Here is an 18,290-nt window from a genome sequence, read left to right as displayed (position 1 = left end):
AAACAAGTACATCAAAAGCAAAATAATAGTAGCTTTTCTTTGAGTTTTTGCAGAACTAAAACTTGGGTGCTTCAATATTAAGTAGAGAAATTATTGGCAGCAGAAAACAGAGAAACAAAGAAACCTTTGAAATAATCCCAAATTGTCGGGTGCAAAGAATCAGGTCCATTTATAAGATTTTAACATCAAAGATTTATTCAAACCTATACATAAGAATCTGATCAACTAAAGTGCAACACTAAATTGGTATCAGATAAGGATCAACAGAATTCAGGAGGGTTTGGATTTGGGGCACTTGTGGGAACACAGTGACTCTAAACTTAAATCCAGTCCCATCCTCCTCTGCCTGCTCTTCTATACAAAGATCTTTTTAAAATATGAGAGTGGGGTGGGGTGTTTTTTTTGGGGGGGGTATCTCTTTAATTAAATCAATGATACATAGAGACTCAATTTTATTCAGGATATAGAGTAGGTATATATACAGTTAAATCTCCACAGTTGACCATCTTCCTAAATTGACCGATCAATTGTATATATAGCTTTTCAAGTACATATTTCCTAGGTTTTACTTGACTTATATGTTGCAGGTGTGCGGTCCTTGGTGGTTCTGAACTTAGTTGTTTTCTTGCAGATGTTTCATTATCCAACTGTGCAACATCATCAGGCTGCTGATGTTACCTAGTTGGGTAATTAAATGTCTGCAAGAAAACAAACCAAGCTCAGAGGGAACCACAGACTTCCCAGCTCAGCCCTGACCCACAAATACTCTTTTCTATTGCTACTATATATTTCAGGTGTTTAAGCATGTCTGCACACAGTAATAAAGCCTTGGAGCTCCAGCTGCTCATTTCTATATATGCAAAAAGAGACTGTTCAGTTTGGAGATACCAAAGAATATGTGTAAACAATTAAGCTAAAACATATGAATGCTAATCAAAAATAATATGTAAGCTGGATTCTGATAAATCATTATATTTCACAGACTATCCATAGTATATTTCATAAGATAAAGAATTAAAATCAGAGATAAAAGTTTTTGTTCAATGGCAAGATTGATAACTGGGGAAACTGGTTCTTATCAAATGTATTAAATCTTTTTTTTAAGTTGGACGTAGATGGACAGATAGATTCCATACACCTGTTCCTGTCACCGAGACAGGTACATCTTTTATTGGATATGTTTGCAGCCATTGCCAGACCAGGTAAGTTGAAACTGTGTTGTTTAATATGATTGAAATAAAAGGAGCAGTCTGAGTTTTGCATGTTGCCACAGCTTTAAATATTTGCTAGGCAACTTTTTTATGTAGTTACAAGAAGGGGTACAGCTTTTAATGAGGAAGCATGACTGATAATGTTATGCTATTACTGGAATAGTGGGGCTGAATTATTTCAAATATGGGCTTTGAAGCTAAGGTGGGGAAAATTGTGTTTCCTGGGACTTTGGAATTAGATACCATATTTTTCTATTTTTCGTTTGCAGAGAATCCTGGCAGAATAGAATTATCTAATAAAGACAGAAAAAATCGGCCAATGCAGCAGGAAGATGAGTATCGAATTCAGATGGAGCTCAATCGTTACTTGAGAAAAGAAACTTTGCCAGTAGGCACACAATCTGATCTGAGTTTTTATGAAGCTGAGGCAGCTAGAACTCCTTCAAGTCGTGGTAAGGAAACACACAAGCTTCATAGTGTGGGGGCCAGTGGTGGGTTTCTACCGGTTCATCCCGGTTCAGGCGAACCAGTAGTGATGGCGGTGGGAGGCTCTGCCCACCTGCCTAGACGTCATCATGGACGCTTTGTGCATGTGTAGAAGTGCTGTGCGCGAGCACGCACACACACACACACACACACACACACACACACACACACACACACCCCGAACCAGGAGCAAAGGTAACTGGAACCCACTACTGGTGGGGGCATATTGCTATTTATATGCATTTGCACATAATACTAACTTATGACTTTTAAATCATGATTTGTGGATTTGACCTTACGGATTTAAACATTGCATTTAGCCAAAACCAAACAAGCCACATAATAGTTTAACATGAATTAGCAACTGAAGAATAGAGTTGTAAGAAATTCAACATTATTTATTTTCCTCATTTCTACTCCTCCACAATCCAGAAGGGTTGACAGCTTGCATTAAAAACTCATTAAATATCCACAATACAATCCTTGTACAATCAGCAAAACAATGCCAGTCAAATGGAGGTATTTTTATAAGTAAAAGCCTGAGTATCATCAGTTCATACTAAATATTTTAAAGTCATTGAATAATGTTAAATATAACATCAATTCAAACTTCTCAGAGTGAAAGAAAAGGACTTAAACAGTAAGCTAAACACTTAGACATCAGATTTAATTTTGAATATGGTACATTTTTACTGTCTTAACAGCAATCCCAATGTCACTCTTGTACATAGCAAGAAAGAATGAAACAAAAGTAATAATAAGCATATTTAATATTATTCAAATTCCACCTTTAAAATATTTGCATTCCAACATATGATGCAAGTAGATAAATTGTGATAATTGGATCATGATATCTATTTTGTTACTTGCACATTATCTCACTTGTGAAAGCTGATAAGTAGCTAGTGAATTTTGTTGATATATTATTAATAATTAACCATTGTTAAATATGTATAATTTATTTTTATGCATTAGATAATATACTTCTCCATTACCATGATAGACTGAGAAGTTGAGAGTGGTGGGGAAGTTGGTGTAGAAGAAATTCCATATAATCTTAAATTATGTAGTGACTTTTAGGGAAATATATATGATTCAGTACACAGTACATACAGTATTTTTCAGAGTATAAAATGCTCCAGACTATAAGACGCACCTACCTTTTTTGGGGAGGAAAACAAGAAAAAAAATCTGCCTCTGCCTCCCAGCAATTTGCCTCATTGCAGCAAACAACAAACAACCTGTTTCAGTTTCATTTTCAGCATAGCCTGATTACCAAAAGAAAAAAAAGTCTGCCTCTGCCTCCCTACAATTTGCCTCCTTGCAGCAAACAGCCCGTTTCAATTTCAGCTTCAGGACAGCCTGATTAGCACAAGCAGCTGATTGTTGGTTGGATCAGCCTTCCGAAGATCAGCTGTTTCAGGCTTCAGGTATTGCCATAGCTTATTGCCACCTCCGTGTGCCCCATTTTCTGGGGAGCCGGCTGGTGGGCGGGGCTATATTTGGTATATAAGACTCACCCAAATTTTCACCCTCTTTTATGGGGGAAAAAGTGTGTCTTATACTCCAAAAAATGCGCTATGTATTGTTTTCTTACTTCTCTCTGTGTGACATAATGTATTATTCAATGCTTGTGCTTCTTTTCTAAATTGTGGTTTTCTTCCACATAAGAGATTGCATAAATAATGCTGTTTTTGAGACCTACAGCTTTATGTTTTTCCTTAATTTGAATGTTAAAAACAATATCTACTCTTTTCTTTTAGAAGAAGAGGTTTTTTTCTCAATGGCTGACATGGAGATGTCTCACAGTCTTTCTTCATTGCCACCTCTTGGAGAACCACCAACTATGGATTTAGATCTTTCTTTAACTAGTACATATACTGCTACCCCAGCAGGATCTCCACTTGGTGCTGCAGTGGTATGTAATACTTAACTGTTTGCATTTGAGTAGAGGAACTTTATGTGTTTTGGAGTGATTGTGTTTGTAAAACATACTAAGCTAAATTTAGTGATAACCATGGCCAAAAGCATGCATGCCAGTTAACCAGCATACAATAATATTTACTACCGCAGTATCAATAGTACCTTCTGTGGGTCTGGAACCACACTTATTGCAACAAGTTTTGTGCTAGTTAATTGTTTAGGTCAGTGATGGTGAACCTTCTAGGGACTGAGTGCCCAAACTGCAATGCAAAACCCACTGATTTATCATAAAGTGCCAACATGGCAATTTAACCTGAATAATGAGGTTTTGTGAGGAATTTCAATCACTCTTTCACAACTTGACTTCTTCCTCGTGGCACTGGATTTCTTTAACAGCACAACTCAGGAATAATGGGAGTGTGGTGCAGTAGTTTCTGAAGGGCCATCATATTCTGATTCCTTCCTCCCTTCCTCCTCTGATTTCACCTTCCTTTCTTTAATCCTGTATATTATGGTTCATTATTGATAGTATTTATTAAAGAATGTTGTGTAGCTTAGAAGTTCTCAGCAAAAATAACAGCAGCTGTTGTTTGTGGCTGAAGCTATCCCGGGCTTTACACACACACACACACACACACACACACACACACACACACACACACCCCTAGCTATTTTTATTCTACTTTCCCTGGGTCCTTGGAAAGGAAGAGCATCTTTTCCCCATCCCCGTATTTAATAAACCCTAACCTCTCGCAGCCATTTAGCTACTTTTGTCCCACTTTGCTTCCCCCCTCCTTTAACATGAGGCTAGGGAAGAAAGCCAGGAGGGGGGAATCTAAGGGGGAGGGAAGAAGAGACCAAGGCAGATCCCTCTCTGAATAGCCTCCTGGCCAGATTTCAACTGATTTCCTCTCCAATCCTCCGACAAACAGACCCCAGACCCCTTTTTGGACGCTGGACCGCCAGGTCTTTATTTTCCCCATTTATTGGGGAAAATTGGATTTTTATTGGGTCTTCCCCCTGCCCCACACCAATAGTGATGGAGAAACACAGTTGGAGCTGGGCTGGGGCGACAGCGTGCATGCCCACAGAGATGGCTCTGCGTGCCACAGGTTCGCCATCACGGATCTAGATTTTTAATATACGTTTGTAAATAGTAAAGTCTGTAATGGCCTGATAGGCTTTGGAGCCAAAATACATGAATTGTGGACAAGCTAATACTCATCCTGCACCAGCTCATTTGTTTCCAAACATATTTATTTGTTTGTTTGTGTTACTACATCTTGTATGCTGTTGTATTTCTAGAGACACTGAACCTGTTATGATGTTTGTAAAATAAGATTCAAAACAAATAGTACAGTTAAAAACAATGAAAATTGTGTGTCACTATTCACATATAGTATAATTTTACTTCTCTCCAGATCCCTTCTGAAGAGTCATGTTTTTTATAGTTGTCCAAAAAACAAACAAACAAAAAAACCACCAGTAAGATGACATCTAGGGGCACACTTTCTAAAGGAGGGGAGCCATTGCTGAGAAGACTTAAGCCCAGGTCCTTGAAGCTGGCATTCCACTAGTGAGGGGGCTCACAACAAACTCTTTCTCCTGGATCTTACTGGATAGTCAAAATCACCTTGGAGAATGTGGTCACATATATACAGTGCCTGAGCTGTTAGAGCTTTAAAGGTATAAATCAGCACCTTGAATTGCACCCAAAAGTTATCTGGCAGCCATTACAGCTCCTTTACTAGTGGTATATTGCATTGATGAACCTTGGTATGATCATTACTACAGAGATTGTGATATATTTTACAGCTGAAACTTTTGGATGGCATTCAAGAGCAGCTGCACTTAACTTCATTGTTATAATCAAGCTGTGAGGTGACAAGAGCATTAATGATTGTGAATAAGTGATCTAGAAAATACTGCAATAGACACACAACAAGTAATTGTGCATAGGTACTTCTGGTTATATTGCACCATCTGGAAAAACGAGTCATGAGTTCAAATTTCAACATAGCTCCATCTTTGACTAAATTAGCTTCTCAATTCACAGCTACTCTGTCTTGGTAGGATTCAGTTTAAACCAGCTCTGCCATTTAGCATCCAACAACTTTCAGCGGTAATCAGGACCTTCATCCCATTTTTTCATCAGTGCTGGGTAGACATACTTAATTGGGTACCATCATCATATTTTTACTACTTCACATTGTACTGGTGGCTAGTTCCTATGGGTTTTTGTAAAGTAGTGGGGAAGAGAGTAAGCCTTCCAAGAACCACAACAGAGTGGCTGAGGGCTTGACTTCTCTCTATCCACCATATCTGGAAATGCCCACTCATGAATAAAAATCACTGAAGAAAAGAGTACCCACCTTCCAGCTTTTCAGTCAATCTAGAATAATGTTATCAAAGACCATAAAATGTTGGACAGAATGGAACCATGATGGTTGTAGTCCTTATATCCAGATCTTGCAATAATCATCAGCAAAAGTGATTACTACAATCTTAAATGCATGCCCAGGCTTGGGTCCTGATTGAAAAAAGTCCAAATAATACACTTCATCCAGGGCTCTCCATAAGTGTAGTCAAACCACTTTCTCAGTACCTAAAAGAATGGTTGGAGACCATTGACATTTGTCTGTATTAATAATTTTTTTAATAGGGAATACTTTTGGCTCTAATGAAATTAAAGTTCTCCCCTCCCAAGGAGGGGAGAAGCAACTCTTGAGTTCATGATGTGTGTTGACAGACCCAAGCCACAACTAAGGCATTACATTACATTACATTTGGTTTTGTTGTTGTTGTTTTTTGTAACAGCAGAAAGGGTAGGGGACATTTCTATTGTTTATTATTAATAATAAGCTTACAGAATTCTGAAATGTTATATAATGGAAGCATAATAACGTTTATGTTCTTATTTTAATAGCAGTCAGCATGGGGAGAATTTGATCAAAACAAGCAGGAACTGCCACAGTTAAGAAGTGCATCATTTACACCTAACACTAATCATTCAGTTCCACTACGAAGGACTTGTAAGTGAAAATTGGGGAATAGCATACCTCATTATTCAAAACCAACGTAGCATATTTTTCAACAAGGTGCAATAGAACCTTTTTGTTTGTTTCTTTTAGTGCTCTAAATAACACCATGTTTTAGTTTAAAAATAAGGTTACATTATGATACTATGTTTGAAATGGTAGTTTAAACTAGAAATCAATATTCTCACCTGCTCTTCTGTGTTGTTATTGTTAGTCTCCTGGTTTGAAATCTCAATCAAGATTTCATATATTTATAATCTAAGGTGTCACAGCAATCTATTCCTTTACCTGGTTAAGAGACTTACTGATAGAGGTAGTCCTCAACTTACAACCACAATTCAGCCCAACATTTCTGTTGCTAAGTGAGACAGTTGTTAAGTGAGTTTTGCCCATTTTATGACCTTTTTGCCACAGTTGTTAAGCGAATCTGGCTTCACTGAAGTTAAGTAAGTGACATGGTTGTTAAGTGAATCTGGCTTCCCCAATGACTTTGTAAGAAAGTTGTAAAAGATAAACACATGACTCCAGAGATACTGCAACCGTCATAAATATTGCCTTATACACTGTAAGCCGCCCTGAGTCTTCGGAGAAGGGCGGGATATAAATGTAAAAAACAAAACAAACAAAAAACAAAATATGAATGTGTTGCTAAGCATCTGAATTTTGATTATGTGACCATGGGGATGCTGCAGTGATCACAAGTCACTTTTTTCACTGCCATTGTAACTTTGGTCACTGTATGAATGGTTGTAAGTTGAGGACTCCTTTATTTGCATAGTTAGTATTGGATCCAAAGTAACTGCTGATTTTGGGGTATTTCAAAAGTTCGAGCAGAATATTTTATTTGGTTTTTTATATATGAAGCTCCTACTATTTATTTTATCTGGGGTTTGCTTCAGAAAATTTGGATAGTTGTATTTTCATAACTGCATAAGAATCTTAAAAATGCAGAATGTCACTAAGTTATATTACTGCCATATAATATATTGCTAAATATGAATTTGAATATGATATACCATATGCTTTTTTAAAAAAAATATTGAGTATTTTTATTATTGATATGCATAAATAAGGTATCTAGATACCGTCTTATTTATGTAGAGAATTGAGCCATATCTGAAATTCTGTTTCCTTAAGAAAGTAAGCATATTAAATATGTAATATAATAAAAATGTAATTAATACAAATTCTATTTTCTTATGTAAGCAGCATTTCAAATATGCCTCAACTACATGATAAATAAGAAGGTATCTAGCTTCTGCATATATTATTTAATTAATAATACATTACAGTAATAATATATTACAGTTGTAGCAGTTTAATACTTAATGCTGATGTAATAATTAAAAGTAGTGTGAAATTGTGAAGGCATACTATTGAAGATTATTTTTAAGTAGTATAATTTTTATTTCATTCCAGCTCTTCCATCCAGATCTATTTCAGTGGATGAGTCAAAACCTGAACTTCTTTTTAGGCTAGTAGTGGGTGCTTTCTCGGTGTCCGTGCTCCATATTGATCCTTTACCACCACCTGAAACTTCACTAAACATTAGCCCGCTAACATCAATGGCACAGGATTTTTTTACCCAGATAGAAAAAGTTGATCCAGCTCAGATTCCCACAGAAGATTTTTTGTTGCTCCGAAAAGTATTTGCAAAGGCTTGTTCACATGACCACCTTCGGTACATTTTTTTTCTTGTTTATCTAGTAATGTAACAAACAGAGCCCAGCAGTCTATATGAATGATGGTAGATTAACATTAATTTATTGTTTAGTTAATATATAAATTGACATTAAAGCATAACAGCTTTCAAACATAAAAGAGAATCCTGTGAATCCTGTGAATCCTGTGCGTTTCAAGTCCCTCCTAAATGTAGTAAGAAAGTGGTTGCTTCAAATCCACAGTAATTTATTCCATAATATGGGCCTCCCCATTGACACAGTTGAATTTGTTTTTGATATGAAACATATTATGATAGAACCTGTTTAAAGTGCCTGGTTGATGATTTTAAAGTATGGAGACAAATTGTATAGAAGTATTTTTAAAATTTTTGTTTTTATTTGTTTATTTGTATCCAGCCTTTATTATTTTTTAATAAATAATTCAAGGCAGTGAACATATCCACCCTTCCTCTTTCTGTTTTCCCTACAACAATCCTGTGAGGTGGGTTGGGCTGAGAGAGACTGGTGCAAAGTCACCCAGCTTTCATGCTTCAGGCAGGACTTACTCATGGTCTCCCACTTTCTAACCTGGTGCCTTAACCACTAGCTCAAACTGGCCAAGTTATTCATTTTCCTCTATTTGCAAGGCGTTTCATTGTTTTCGGTCACATAGAAGGCAGTTGGATATGTTTGGGAGGCACCTAAACCTGGACTACAGAGCAAGATTTGCCATTATTATTATTATTTTTTTTAAAAAAAACCTTGACCAATTTTTCTCTTTGGTGGCAGATAGCACTTGGAGTGGATACTTTTTCTTATATTTGAGATACTGTTGCATATTTGAAAAAGTTAGCAAAACAAATGTTTTATTTTGGCAGTTAAAATTATGTCTTTTTCACAACTTTATAACAAGCAATAAAGAGCAATTACATGTGTGTTCGTTGATTAATAGTTCTCTTATTTGTCATGTTAGATTTATAGGTATAGGCCTCAAAGTGTCCTATGAGCAGCGACAAAGATCAGCCTCTCATTGTTTGAATACAGACTTATCTATTGGACAGATGGAACTTCTGGAATGCCTGTTTTCTACAGACTCCCATTCCCAAATTCCTCACTATACAGAGGTAAATTATATGTATGCAGTTAATATTAGTAGTTGAAATACACTGAGAAAAGTATGAAATTGTACTTATATTTTTACTTATACATAAATTGCATTCAGTGGGTAAATGTGTAAACATGTTGCTTTATGACAATTGACTTTTTGGTAGCTAGATGTTTGGATTGGAAATAACTATTTAGAAAAAGTTGCTCCAGGCAGAAATCATTCTTTCCCAGTGGAGAAAACTAAGATTGTAATATAATATAAAAAGTCTACACATCCATGTTAAAAAAATGCCAGGTTTTTGAGATGTAAAAAAAATCAAATCAAGATAATCACTTCAGAATTTTCCACCTTTAGCATATAAGCTGTACAATTCAATTTAAAAACATTTAAAACATATTTTCTCCAATCGCTAAGGGTGTTGCAAAAAGCAAAATAATAATAATCATCTTAGGGATCTAAAATCTATTAGATTGCTCTAGATAACCTAAAAAAGCAAGGAAAATATGAACTCTCTGGGTTGCTTGGTAAAAGATCATGTAATAAAATGAGATGAACAATAACATTCTTATTTTTCCCCCAAATATTTTGAGCTTTGTCATTCTGATAATCTGCTGATAGAATTTTTACCCAAAGAGCAGATTTATTTCCTATTTCATCATTCCATGTCTTCACCTCCTCTCTAGTGTTTTAGAAGGCTGAGTCTGAAAGAAGAATAAGAGTAAGGGGATTTCACAGTGGACATGTGGAAACCCATTTACAAAATGGTAGACAAGAGTTTTTGGTTTTTCTAAGCTGTGTCTTAATTAGAATCATTACCAATTTTGTTGTCTTTCTTTTAAAGCTCCTTAGGTTTAATTCTGAAAAGCAAGAAAACAAGTTACATTTCCCCTCATGCCTTCAACTTCATTACAAACACTTGGACAACAAAGGGCCTCAGGTAAAGTTGATAAAAAAAATCTGAGTTTTGAAATATATAAATATACATTTATGCAATTGTGTAGAAATTGTATTTTACATTTGTAATAGGTCTGTAGTGTTTTATTAACAGGGTAGCCAGGGGAGACTGAGTTCTGTTCCCCAGAAAGCAGATTTACAAATCAAGCTGAGTCCAGCATTCTGTGAATTGGATATTAGCATTGTAGACAGACTAAATTCATTGCTTCAACCACAAAAGCTAACCACAGTGGAAACTATGGCATCTCACATGTACACTTCTTACAACAAACATATTAGCCTGGTAAGTAGAAAATCATTCTGCTTTACTTGTGTACTGGTTACATTTTGATTATTTATAGAAACATTTGGTTTGTTGGAAATTTGATGTACTGACATTTTTGCTTTTTATTTATTTGTTTATTTATTAGTGATATACTGTAACTGTCCCCTAGATAACTCAGAGAAAAATAAAAAGACCAAAAACAAAAATAAGATACAGTAAGATACAAAACAGTAAAAACTAATATAAAAATTTCACCAGCAATAATATTAGACAGATTTGCAAATCCTTCTGACTAAATCCCTGAGAGGAAAGCTAGGCATTATGAAAAGTATCGCCCTGAAAAGCAGCGGTGAAATCCCCCCCTGCCCGGTTCTATCTGGCTCGCGGAACTGGTAGCTCTGGCAGCAGGAGGCTCCGCCCACCCGTCGGGACGTCATTATGTCCTGGTATTTTACCATCTGCGCATGCATAGAACCAGTAAGTGGATTTCACCACTGCTGAAAAGGTCTTTTAGTGTAGTGATTTTTACATATGAGAAGACCTGAAGGTATTTCTTGGTTGGGAGCCTCCTAGAGTTCAATATTAGATGGGCAGCTATACAAAATATTTAAATAAATAAATACATAAATACAAACATTAATTTGTAATAGTAGTCCTCAACTTACGACCATAATTGAGCCTGAACTTGCATTTATAAATCCAGGCACCCAGGTGACTGGATGTAATTTTCTGACCTTTCTTGGGATGATAGTCAAGCAAAATTTGAGATCTTTAAAGAAATGCCACATTCATTTGGGTTTTTTTGTCAGAAATCAGCAAAATATGCTGAAAACTGACAAATAACATCGTGAAATACTTGGCTTCTCGTAAAGCTGACCCATCTGAAGTGCGGTCACATGACTGCAGGGAGCAATGATGCGACTTGTATACATAAACAGATACGGTAAAGCTACTAAAAATATACCCCATCTAATGGAAATTATAGATATTTGCTAGAATTCAGAGATCCATAAATCTTCAATCCAACTCTAGTATCTGTATGCCTGGATTTCATCATACCTTGCCTAGGTTAAATTATGTGACATGGGGAAGATGTCCAGCCCTGAATGAAGGGTTAGTTTGCAAAAACTTCCGTGTGAGATTAGAAATCTTACAAATAGTTTTATGATTTATTTGTTTTAGCAGAATATTGTGTATATAGCAACCATAAGAGGTGGATAGTTTCAGCTAAGAAATATAGTATAGCACAAATACATACATACAAATATATTTGTGCTATACTATATTTTTTATATATTTCAATTAAGGTCCCCCCCATGCTTTAAAAAGAGTGTTTATTTTTTATTATTATGCACTGTTTTAGCACAAGGCATTTGCTGAAGTTTTTCTGGATGATTCACGTACTCCCACTAATTGCAAAGTATCAGTTCAAGTGACTGCACCAGCACTGAAGCTTTCAGTTCGCTTCCCAATACCTGACCTACGATCAGATCCAGAACGAGGACCATGGTTTAAAAAATCACTTCAAAAGGAAATTCTTCAATTAGAATTCTCAGACACAGAACTTAAAACAGAATTTATTGGAGGGCCATCTTCAGAGGAAATTCAAATAGAGCTCACTTTTAAAGAACTAACTGGTAAGATAAAGAACCAATAATAGTTTATAATATTTATTTATTTATTTATTTATTGTTTATATTTATATAATAGTTGCTGCCATGAAGTACAAATGATCAGATAACAATAGCATATTTACTATTTCCTTTAGGAAGGGAAAGGGAAATAGTTTTAAACATTTGGCATATAAGTGAAAATAATTAATTATAACTTTGAATAAAGCCCTTATGTTCTTGTTATCGTAAGACAGGGATAGGGAACTATGGCCCTTTTATGACTTGAATTCCAGAAGTCATAAAGGGGTCATAGCGCCCCACCTCTGTCTTAAGAGGACATCTGCAACTTACAGGATAGCTACTCTTCTTTGCAATTGAGAATCATGGTTACAAAAAACTTTTTCTGATGAATGTAAAGACAAAACAATTCTACTAAGTTTCCTGTATGATTTGTTATTGCTTCACTATTGTTCATAGGAACATATGTAATTATTTTCTCTGTTTTCGTCGCAGGATCATTTGAAGAGAACAAAGATCAATCTGCTACACAGTTTTTTAAAGTTTCCAGTGGTGTTCTTGGAGAAATGGTTTCATCAGACAATTTTGACTGGCCACGGTAAAGCAAGATATTTCATCTTCTTCCTGCATTCTTAAAATGTTGATACACTGTTACACAATATCTGTTACATTTATTCCCTGTGTAAATCTTGGATTTTCTACCCAAAAACCATATTATTAAAACCAAATTAATTATACTCTGACAAATTTGCAAAAATGGTTGAATGCGATTGTAACAGTTGGATATTGTATTTTTTTAATTTATATTTATAAATTGGATGTGTCCCCTATTGCTGTGGAGGTGCTTTACCATACCCCCAGGTTAAACATTTCTCAAGTCAAGCATGGAATGCTATGCTTCTATAGCATTAAATGGCAATTATACAAGTGATTTGCCATTGTTTCTGCTAGAATATATTTAAATTTCTTACTTGAATTTACACTCATGGGATTTTCTGGTGGCCTCCTATCCAATTATTAACAAGATCTGACCCTGCTAAGCCTTTTCCAGATTTACCAAGATAAATTAGGTGCCATCATCTCAAGCCATCATAATTGCTCTAAGATATATATGTTATAATCATTTAAAATAAGGGTCCCCAACCTGTGGCCCGCAGCCCACTACCAGGCTGTCATCTGTTGGCCACCAGGTTGGCCAGTGTGTGCGTGCCCCCCCCCCACTTGGGCTACCATCGCCATGAGTGCTACACAGGTCTACTGTTGATGCAAGTGTGGCACATGCACATACATACGTAAAGGCACCTGCTCCCCCCACCCTCCGGACTGCCAAGCCAGAAAGATTGGAGAAATCTGATTTAAAACATCAAGGATAAAAATATCATTGAGACAGTTTACAAATTAGCACATCATGTTGTGAGCTTATAAAGACATTAAAAAATACATGAAATGTAAAGAATGAAATGAGAACACTTGACAATACAAGGTGAAAAGGGGTGCTATAGGAAAAGGAATGAAAAGGATGTATGATGTTTCCTGCTTACCTTTCATAACATTAACTGTTTCAGGAATTTGTTGTGTTAATTTGCTTGTTTGGAAAACAGGATTGTACTGAAAATAAACCCACTTGCTGTACACTCCATTTTGGAAAGAATGGCTCCAGAGGAAGAGGAGGAAATGGATGGTCATTTTCATGAGGAAGAAGAAGGAGGATGTCAATCCCTGAAGGAGCTGTGTGATCTTAGAAGACCAGAACCGTCTCCCTTTTCCTCTCGTAGAGTAATGTTTGAGAATGAAGAGGTAGGATGAATATTCATGTTTAGAGATCATTTATATGATTTTAGAAATTTACATGTTTTTTTTAAAGCGTATTTTATTGTAATCTCAAAATGTAGTAGCATAACTAATGAAACTAACAAAAGAATAATGCCAAATAAGCACAGCCTGATTTCAATTTAGGAACTTAGAATTAATTCTGTGCTGCTTCATTTACAATTATATCTTGAAGTTGTTGATAGTATACTGTGTAAAATACTTGTCCATTCATCTATTCTCCAAAGCACCTGAGGGTAGAACAAGAAGCAATGGGTGGAAACTAATCAAGGAGAGAAGCAACTTAGAACTAAGGAGAAATTTCCTGACAGTTAGAACAATTAATCAGTGGAACAACTTGCCTGCAGAGGTTGTGAATGCTCCAACACTGGAAATTTTTAAGAAAATGTTGGATTACCATTTGTCTGAAATAGTGTAGGATTTCCTGCCTAGGCGGGGGGTTGGACTAGAAGACCTCCCTTCCAACTCTGTTGTTGTTGTTGTTGTTGTTGTTGTTGTTGTTAACATTTCTAGCCTACAGAACAACTGTACTCAGCTTGATTCGTTTTCCTCACCATGTGCATCTATACATCCAAACTAGACTGTGTTGTTTCTCCTTGTCATAATATATGTGGGTATATGCATAATTATGTGTGTGTGTGTGTGTGTGTGCTTGTTTGTTTTTTCATGTTTATGTAATGTATTTTGGAGGTGAAGACCCTTTGAGAGCTGTGTGCAACGAAATTTTATTTTAACGTACTTGAATTAGTGTACATTCAAAGTGATAATAAAGCTATTCTAAGTCTAACTCTCACTCTGGATGGCTTTACAATCAAAAATAGCAAACAATAAAATATAAGAAAAATACGGCAATAGCTTGAAGGAAGTAGATAGAAAGAAAAACAGTCATCCTACCTGTCTTAAAGCAGCCTGACCACTGATGATGTAAAGCCTGGAGGAATAGCCAAGTTTTTAAAGTTCATTTAAAGGAGAGTAGAGTGAGGGCTTTGTGGATCTCCAGGGGTATCTGTTGCAGAGGACAGGTACAGCAACAGATAAGACTCACTTCCTTGATCCAACTAGATTATACTGCTTAATTGAAGGGACCCTAAAGCAAGCTGGTTCTATTGGCTCATACAGGACAGGCAGACATTACTGAAGGGTAGATGATTCCTCAAATAATTAGGCTTTAGGTATTGCAGTACTTTAAAAATAATCACAATCTTGAATTGTACCCAGAGGTTAATAGTAATTAGTGCAATTCACAGAACAAAGGTGTTAAAAACACAGACTTCAGAGGATAATTAGAACTGCAGAAAAAATAATTGCTACCAACCTGCCTTCCATTGAGGACCTGTATACTGCACGAATCAAGAAGAGGGCTGTGAAAATATTTGCAGATCCCTCGCATCCTGGACATAAACTGTTTCAACTCCTACCCTCAAAACGACGCTATAGAGCACTGCACACCAGAACAACTAGACACAAGAACAGTTTTTTCCCGAAGGCCATCACTCTGCTAAACAAATAATTCCCTCAACACTGTCAGACTATTTACTGAATCTGCACTACTATTAATCGTTTCATAGTTCCCATCACCAATCTCTTTCCACTTATGACTGTATGACTATAACTTGTTGCTGGCAATCCTTATGATTTATATTGATATATTGATCATCAATTGTGTTGTAAATGTTGTACCTTGATGAACGTATCTTTTCTTTTATGTACACTGAGAGCATATGCACCAAGACAAATTCCTTGTGTGTCCAATCACACTTGGCCAATAAAATTCTATTCTATTCTATTCTATTCTATTATATAGGCATAGCTGTCCCATAACGCCACAGCACAAACAATGATGATTGTGCATCACTGTGCTACAGCATCCTGGCCCAGGCTCAGCTCTTGGTGATTTTCAAAAGTAGCCCCATGTAGAGCTTATTACAGTAGCTGACATGCAAAGTAAGAGAGCCATTGTGGTTGTAAGGAGGATTTCTTGGTTTTGGAATGGACACAACTGATGTACAAACTGAACTGTAGAAAAGCCTTCCTACTCAGATCTGCCTACTGATTGAAAGGAGTTAGGGTGAACTCAGGATAAACCCTAGATTGCATATTAGACCTCATGGGGCATTGTAACTCTGTTTAGGACCAAAGGTTGACGATCCCCAGAACCAGGTGGTCTAAGACTCCACAGCCACTTGGACTTGCTAGGATTAAATTTCTGTTCTTCCTCATCCAAACTCCAACATCCTCTAGGTACTGGGAGAAGACAACATCATTGCTTAATTGGCCAGAGATAGATATATTCAACTGAATATTATCAACATACTGATGAGCGCGTGGACTAAAAGCACAGAGCCCTGAGATACTCAACAAAGCTTTTGGAATTGACCCTCTAACACCTAGAACCAGCCAAGGAGACAGAAGAAGAGCCAACCTAATACAATATACGCCCACTCCATACATTTTTTTTGAAAATATTTTTTGGACGTGGGTTTTCTAGGGTTAAAAGTGATTAGCTCAAAGTTGCCCAACTAGCTTTGTGCTTATCTCAGACTTTTTAGATGGATGGGGCCAGAACGAGGGGCATCACCAATGAGAATTTTCCTTGCTTTAGTGTCATCAGTCTCTGGGCAGAGTCCTTTGGGACTTTACCTGAAGGAGGAGAGAGACAGTTCGGAAAGAGAGAAGCGGAGAAAGTTGGAGGGGGGAACTTGGCTTGAATAACCAACTTGGGCTTCTTCTCTGCAGGGAACACTCTCCTCAAGTGGGTGAAGTCAAGGGAGACTGCCTGGGAACCGATGACGCTGTAGAAGGGAGAATTCCCATTGGTCTTCCTTCCTGGACACTCCCAATTCCAAAGTTCAAGGAAGCCCCATTCCCGGCTTACAGACCAGCTCTTCTGGTTTCTGGCACTGCCGCACACACAAAGGCCAGCTGATCATCACGTGCGCATGCGTGTCAGAAACCCAGAAGAGAAACAGGCGATGTTGCGCGTGCCAGGTGGCATGACTTCAAGTGCCACTTCAGGCAAACGTGCCATAGGTTTGCCATCATGGCCTTAGCAGGTCCTTAGATTTAGAGCTCCTCTGCAAAACAAAATTATTTGCTTTCAAAACTTTTTACTTTTAATTGGTATATGTACATGTCTCTAAGAAATCTGTTCTTTGATTAAATATCAATTAGTCAAAGTGCTAATTAAAATTCAAAGACTCTAGGTTCAGAATGTTTTGGTAGCCCTTCTCATCTCAAATCTCACATTAATTGATTGGCCTGGGTTGAAGAAACAATAAAATTGAGATAAATATTTTAGCCATTTTAATTTTTAAATTGAATTAAATTTAAACAAGGTTTATTTGAAAATATGTCATTTTTTTCTGGAAAGAGAACATGCTAAAATTGATACTAGAGCTTGCATTTCTGTTTGTACTTCTGGTTTTATTATTTCTGTCTCTGTTTTATTTTCCTCATTTGTTTCATTTCTAGATGGTGATGCCAGGAGATGCAGTGGAGATGACTGAGTTTCAAGATAAAGCAATCAGCAATTCCCATTATGTGTTAGAACTCATGTTGCCAAATGTTTATTTAACATTACCAAACAAGAGTTTTTATGAGAAACTTTACAATAGGTAAGTATAAAATTAAACGTCTTTGGGATCCATCAGAGACATTTTGAAATAAAAACCTGGGAAGGTAACTTTCTTCCCCTGCAGCCCATTATGATATTTTCCGTATGATCTTCAAAATTCTTCAGCCTGCTGAGTGATATTTTCAGCAATTACAGGGAAGTGCAGGATACTTAGTTTTTCAAAGAAAAAGCATGAGGTGTTTTGGAGCACCAGCCTATAAATTGATTCCTGATTGCTGGCAAATATTTGAACCATATTCATATGTTTGTGTGTATCTATGCTATTTCTAAAGAAGTATATTACAGGTGGTCCTTGACTTACAACAGTTCCTTTATTGACTGTTTAAAGTTACAACAGCACTGAAAAAAGTGACTTATGACCATTTTTCACATTTACAACCGTTGCAGCATCCCCAGGAACACATGATCAAAATTCAGATGCTTGGCAACTGGATCATATTTATGACCATTGCAGTGGCCTGAGATCATGTGATCACCTTTTGCAACCTTCTTACAAGCAAAGTCAATGGGGAAGCCAGATTCATTTAACAACCGTGTTACTAACTTAAC

General features: G+C 36.6%; 1 protein-coding gene across 2 annotated transcripts in view; it reads left to right on the top strand.

Moving 5' to 3' along the window:
* The window catches only part of ATG2B (autophagy related 2B), a 57,997-nt gene that overhangs the window by 14,583 nt on the left and 25,124 nt on the right, over positions 1–18,290 (top strand). For both annotated transcript variants that reach the window (XR_009152651.1, XM_058162640.1), the window contains exons 7-18: positions 1,106–1,202; positions 1,481–1,663; positions 3,461–3,615; positions 6,547–6,652; positions 8,078–8,339; positions 9,293–9,443; positions 10,269–10,364; positions 10,476–10,664; positions 12,010–12,283; positions 12,773–12,875; positions 13,879–14,074; positions 17,579–17,721. Coding sequence is in view for 1 of the 2 variants with exons in the window: in XM_058162640.1 (XP_058018623.1) it covers positions 1,106–1,202; positions 1,481–1,663; positions 3,461–3,615; positions 6,547–6,652; positions 8,078–8,339; positions 9,293–9,443; positions 10,269–10,364; positions 10,476–10,664; positions 12,010–12,283; positions 12,773–12,875; positions 13,879–14,074; positions 17,579–17,721 (1,955 nt within the window). In the remaining variant the exon portion in view is untranslated. The remainder of the gene's footprint in view (positions 1–1,105; positions 1,203–1,480; positions 1,664–3,460; positions 3,616–6,546; positions 6,653–8,077; positions 8,340–9,292; positions 9,444–10,268; positions 10,365–10,475; positions 10,665–12,009; positions 12,284–12,772; positions 12,876–13,878; positions 14,075–17,578; positions 17,722–18,290) is intronic.

Source organism: Ahaetulla prasina, chromosome 1 (assembly GCF_028640845.1).
Source record: "Ahaetulla prasina isolate Xishuangbanna chromosome 1, ASM2864084v1, whole genome shotgun sequence".
Classification (NCBI taxonomy): domain Eukaryota; kingdom Metazoa; phylum Chordata; class Lepidosauria; order Squamata; family Colubridae; genus Ahaetulla; species Ahaetulla prasina.
The sequence above is the reverse complement of the archived record's forward strand: the minus strand, read 5'-3'. Positions and strand labels throughout refer to the sequence as shown.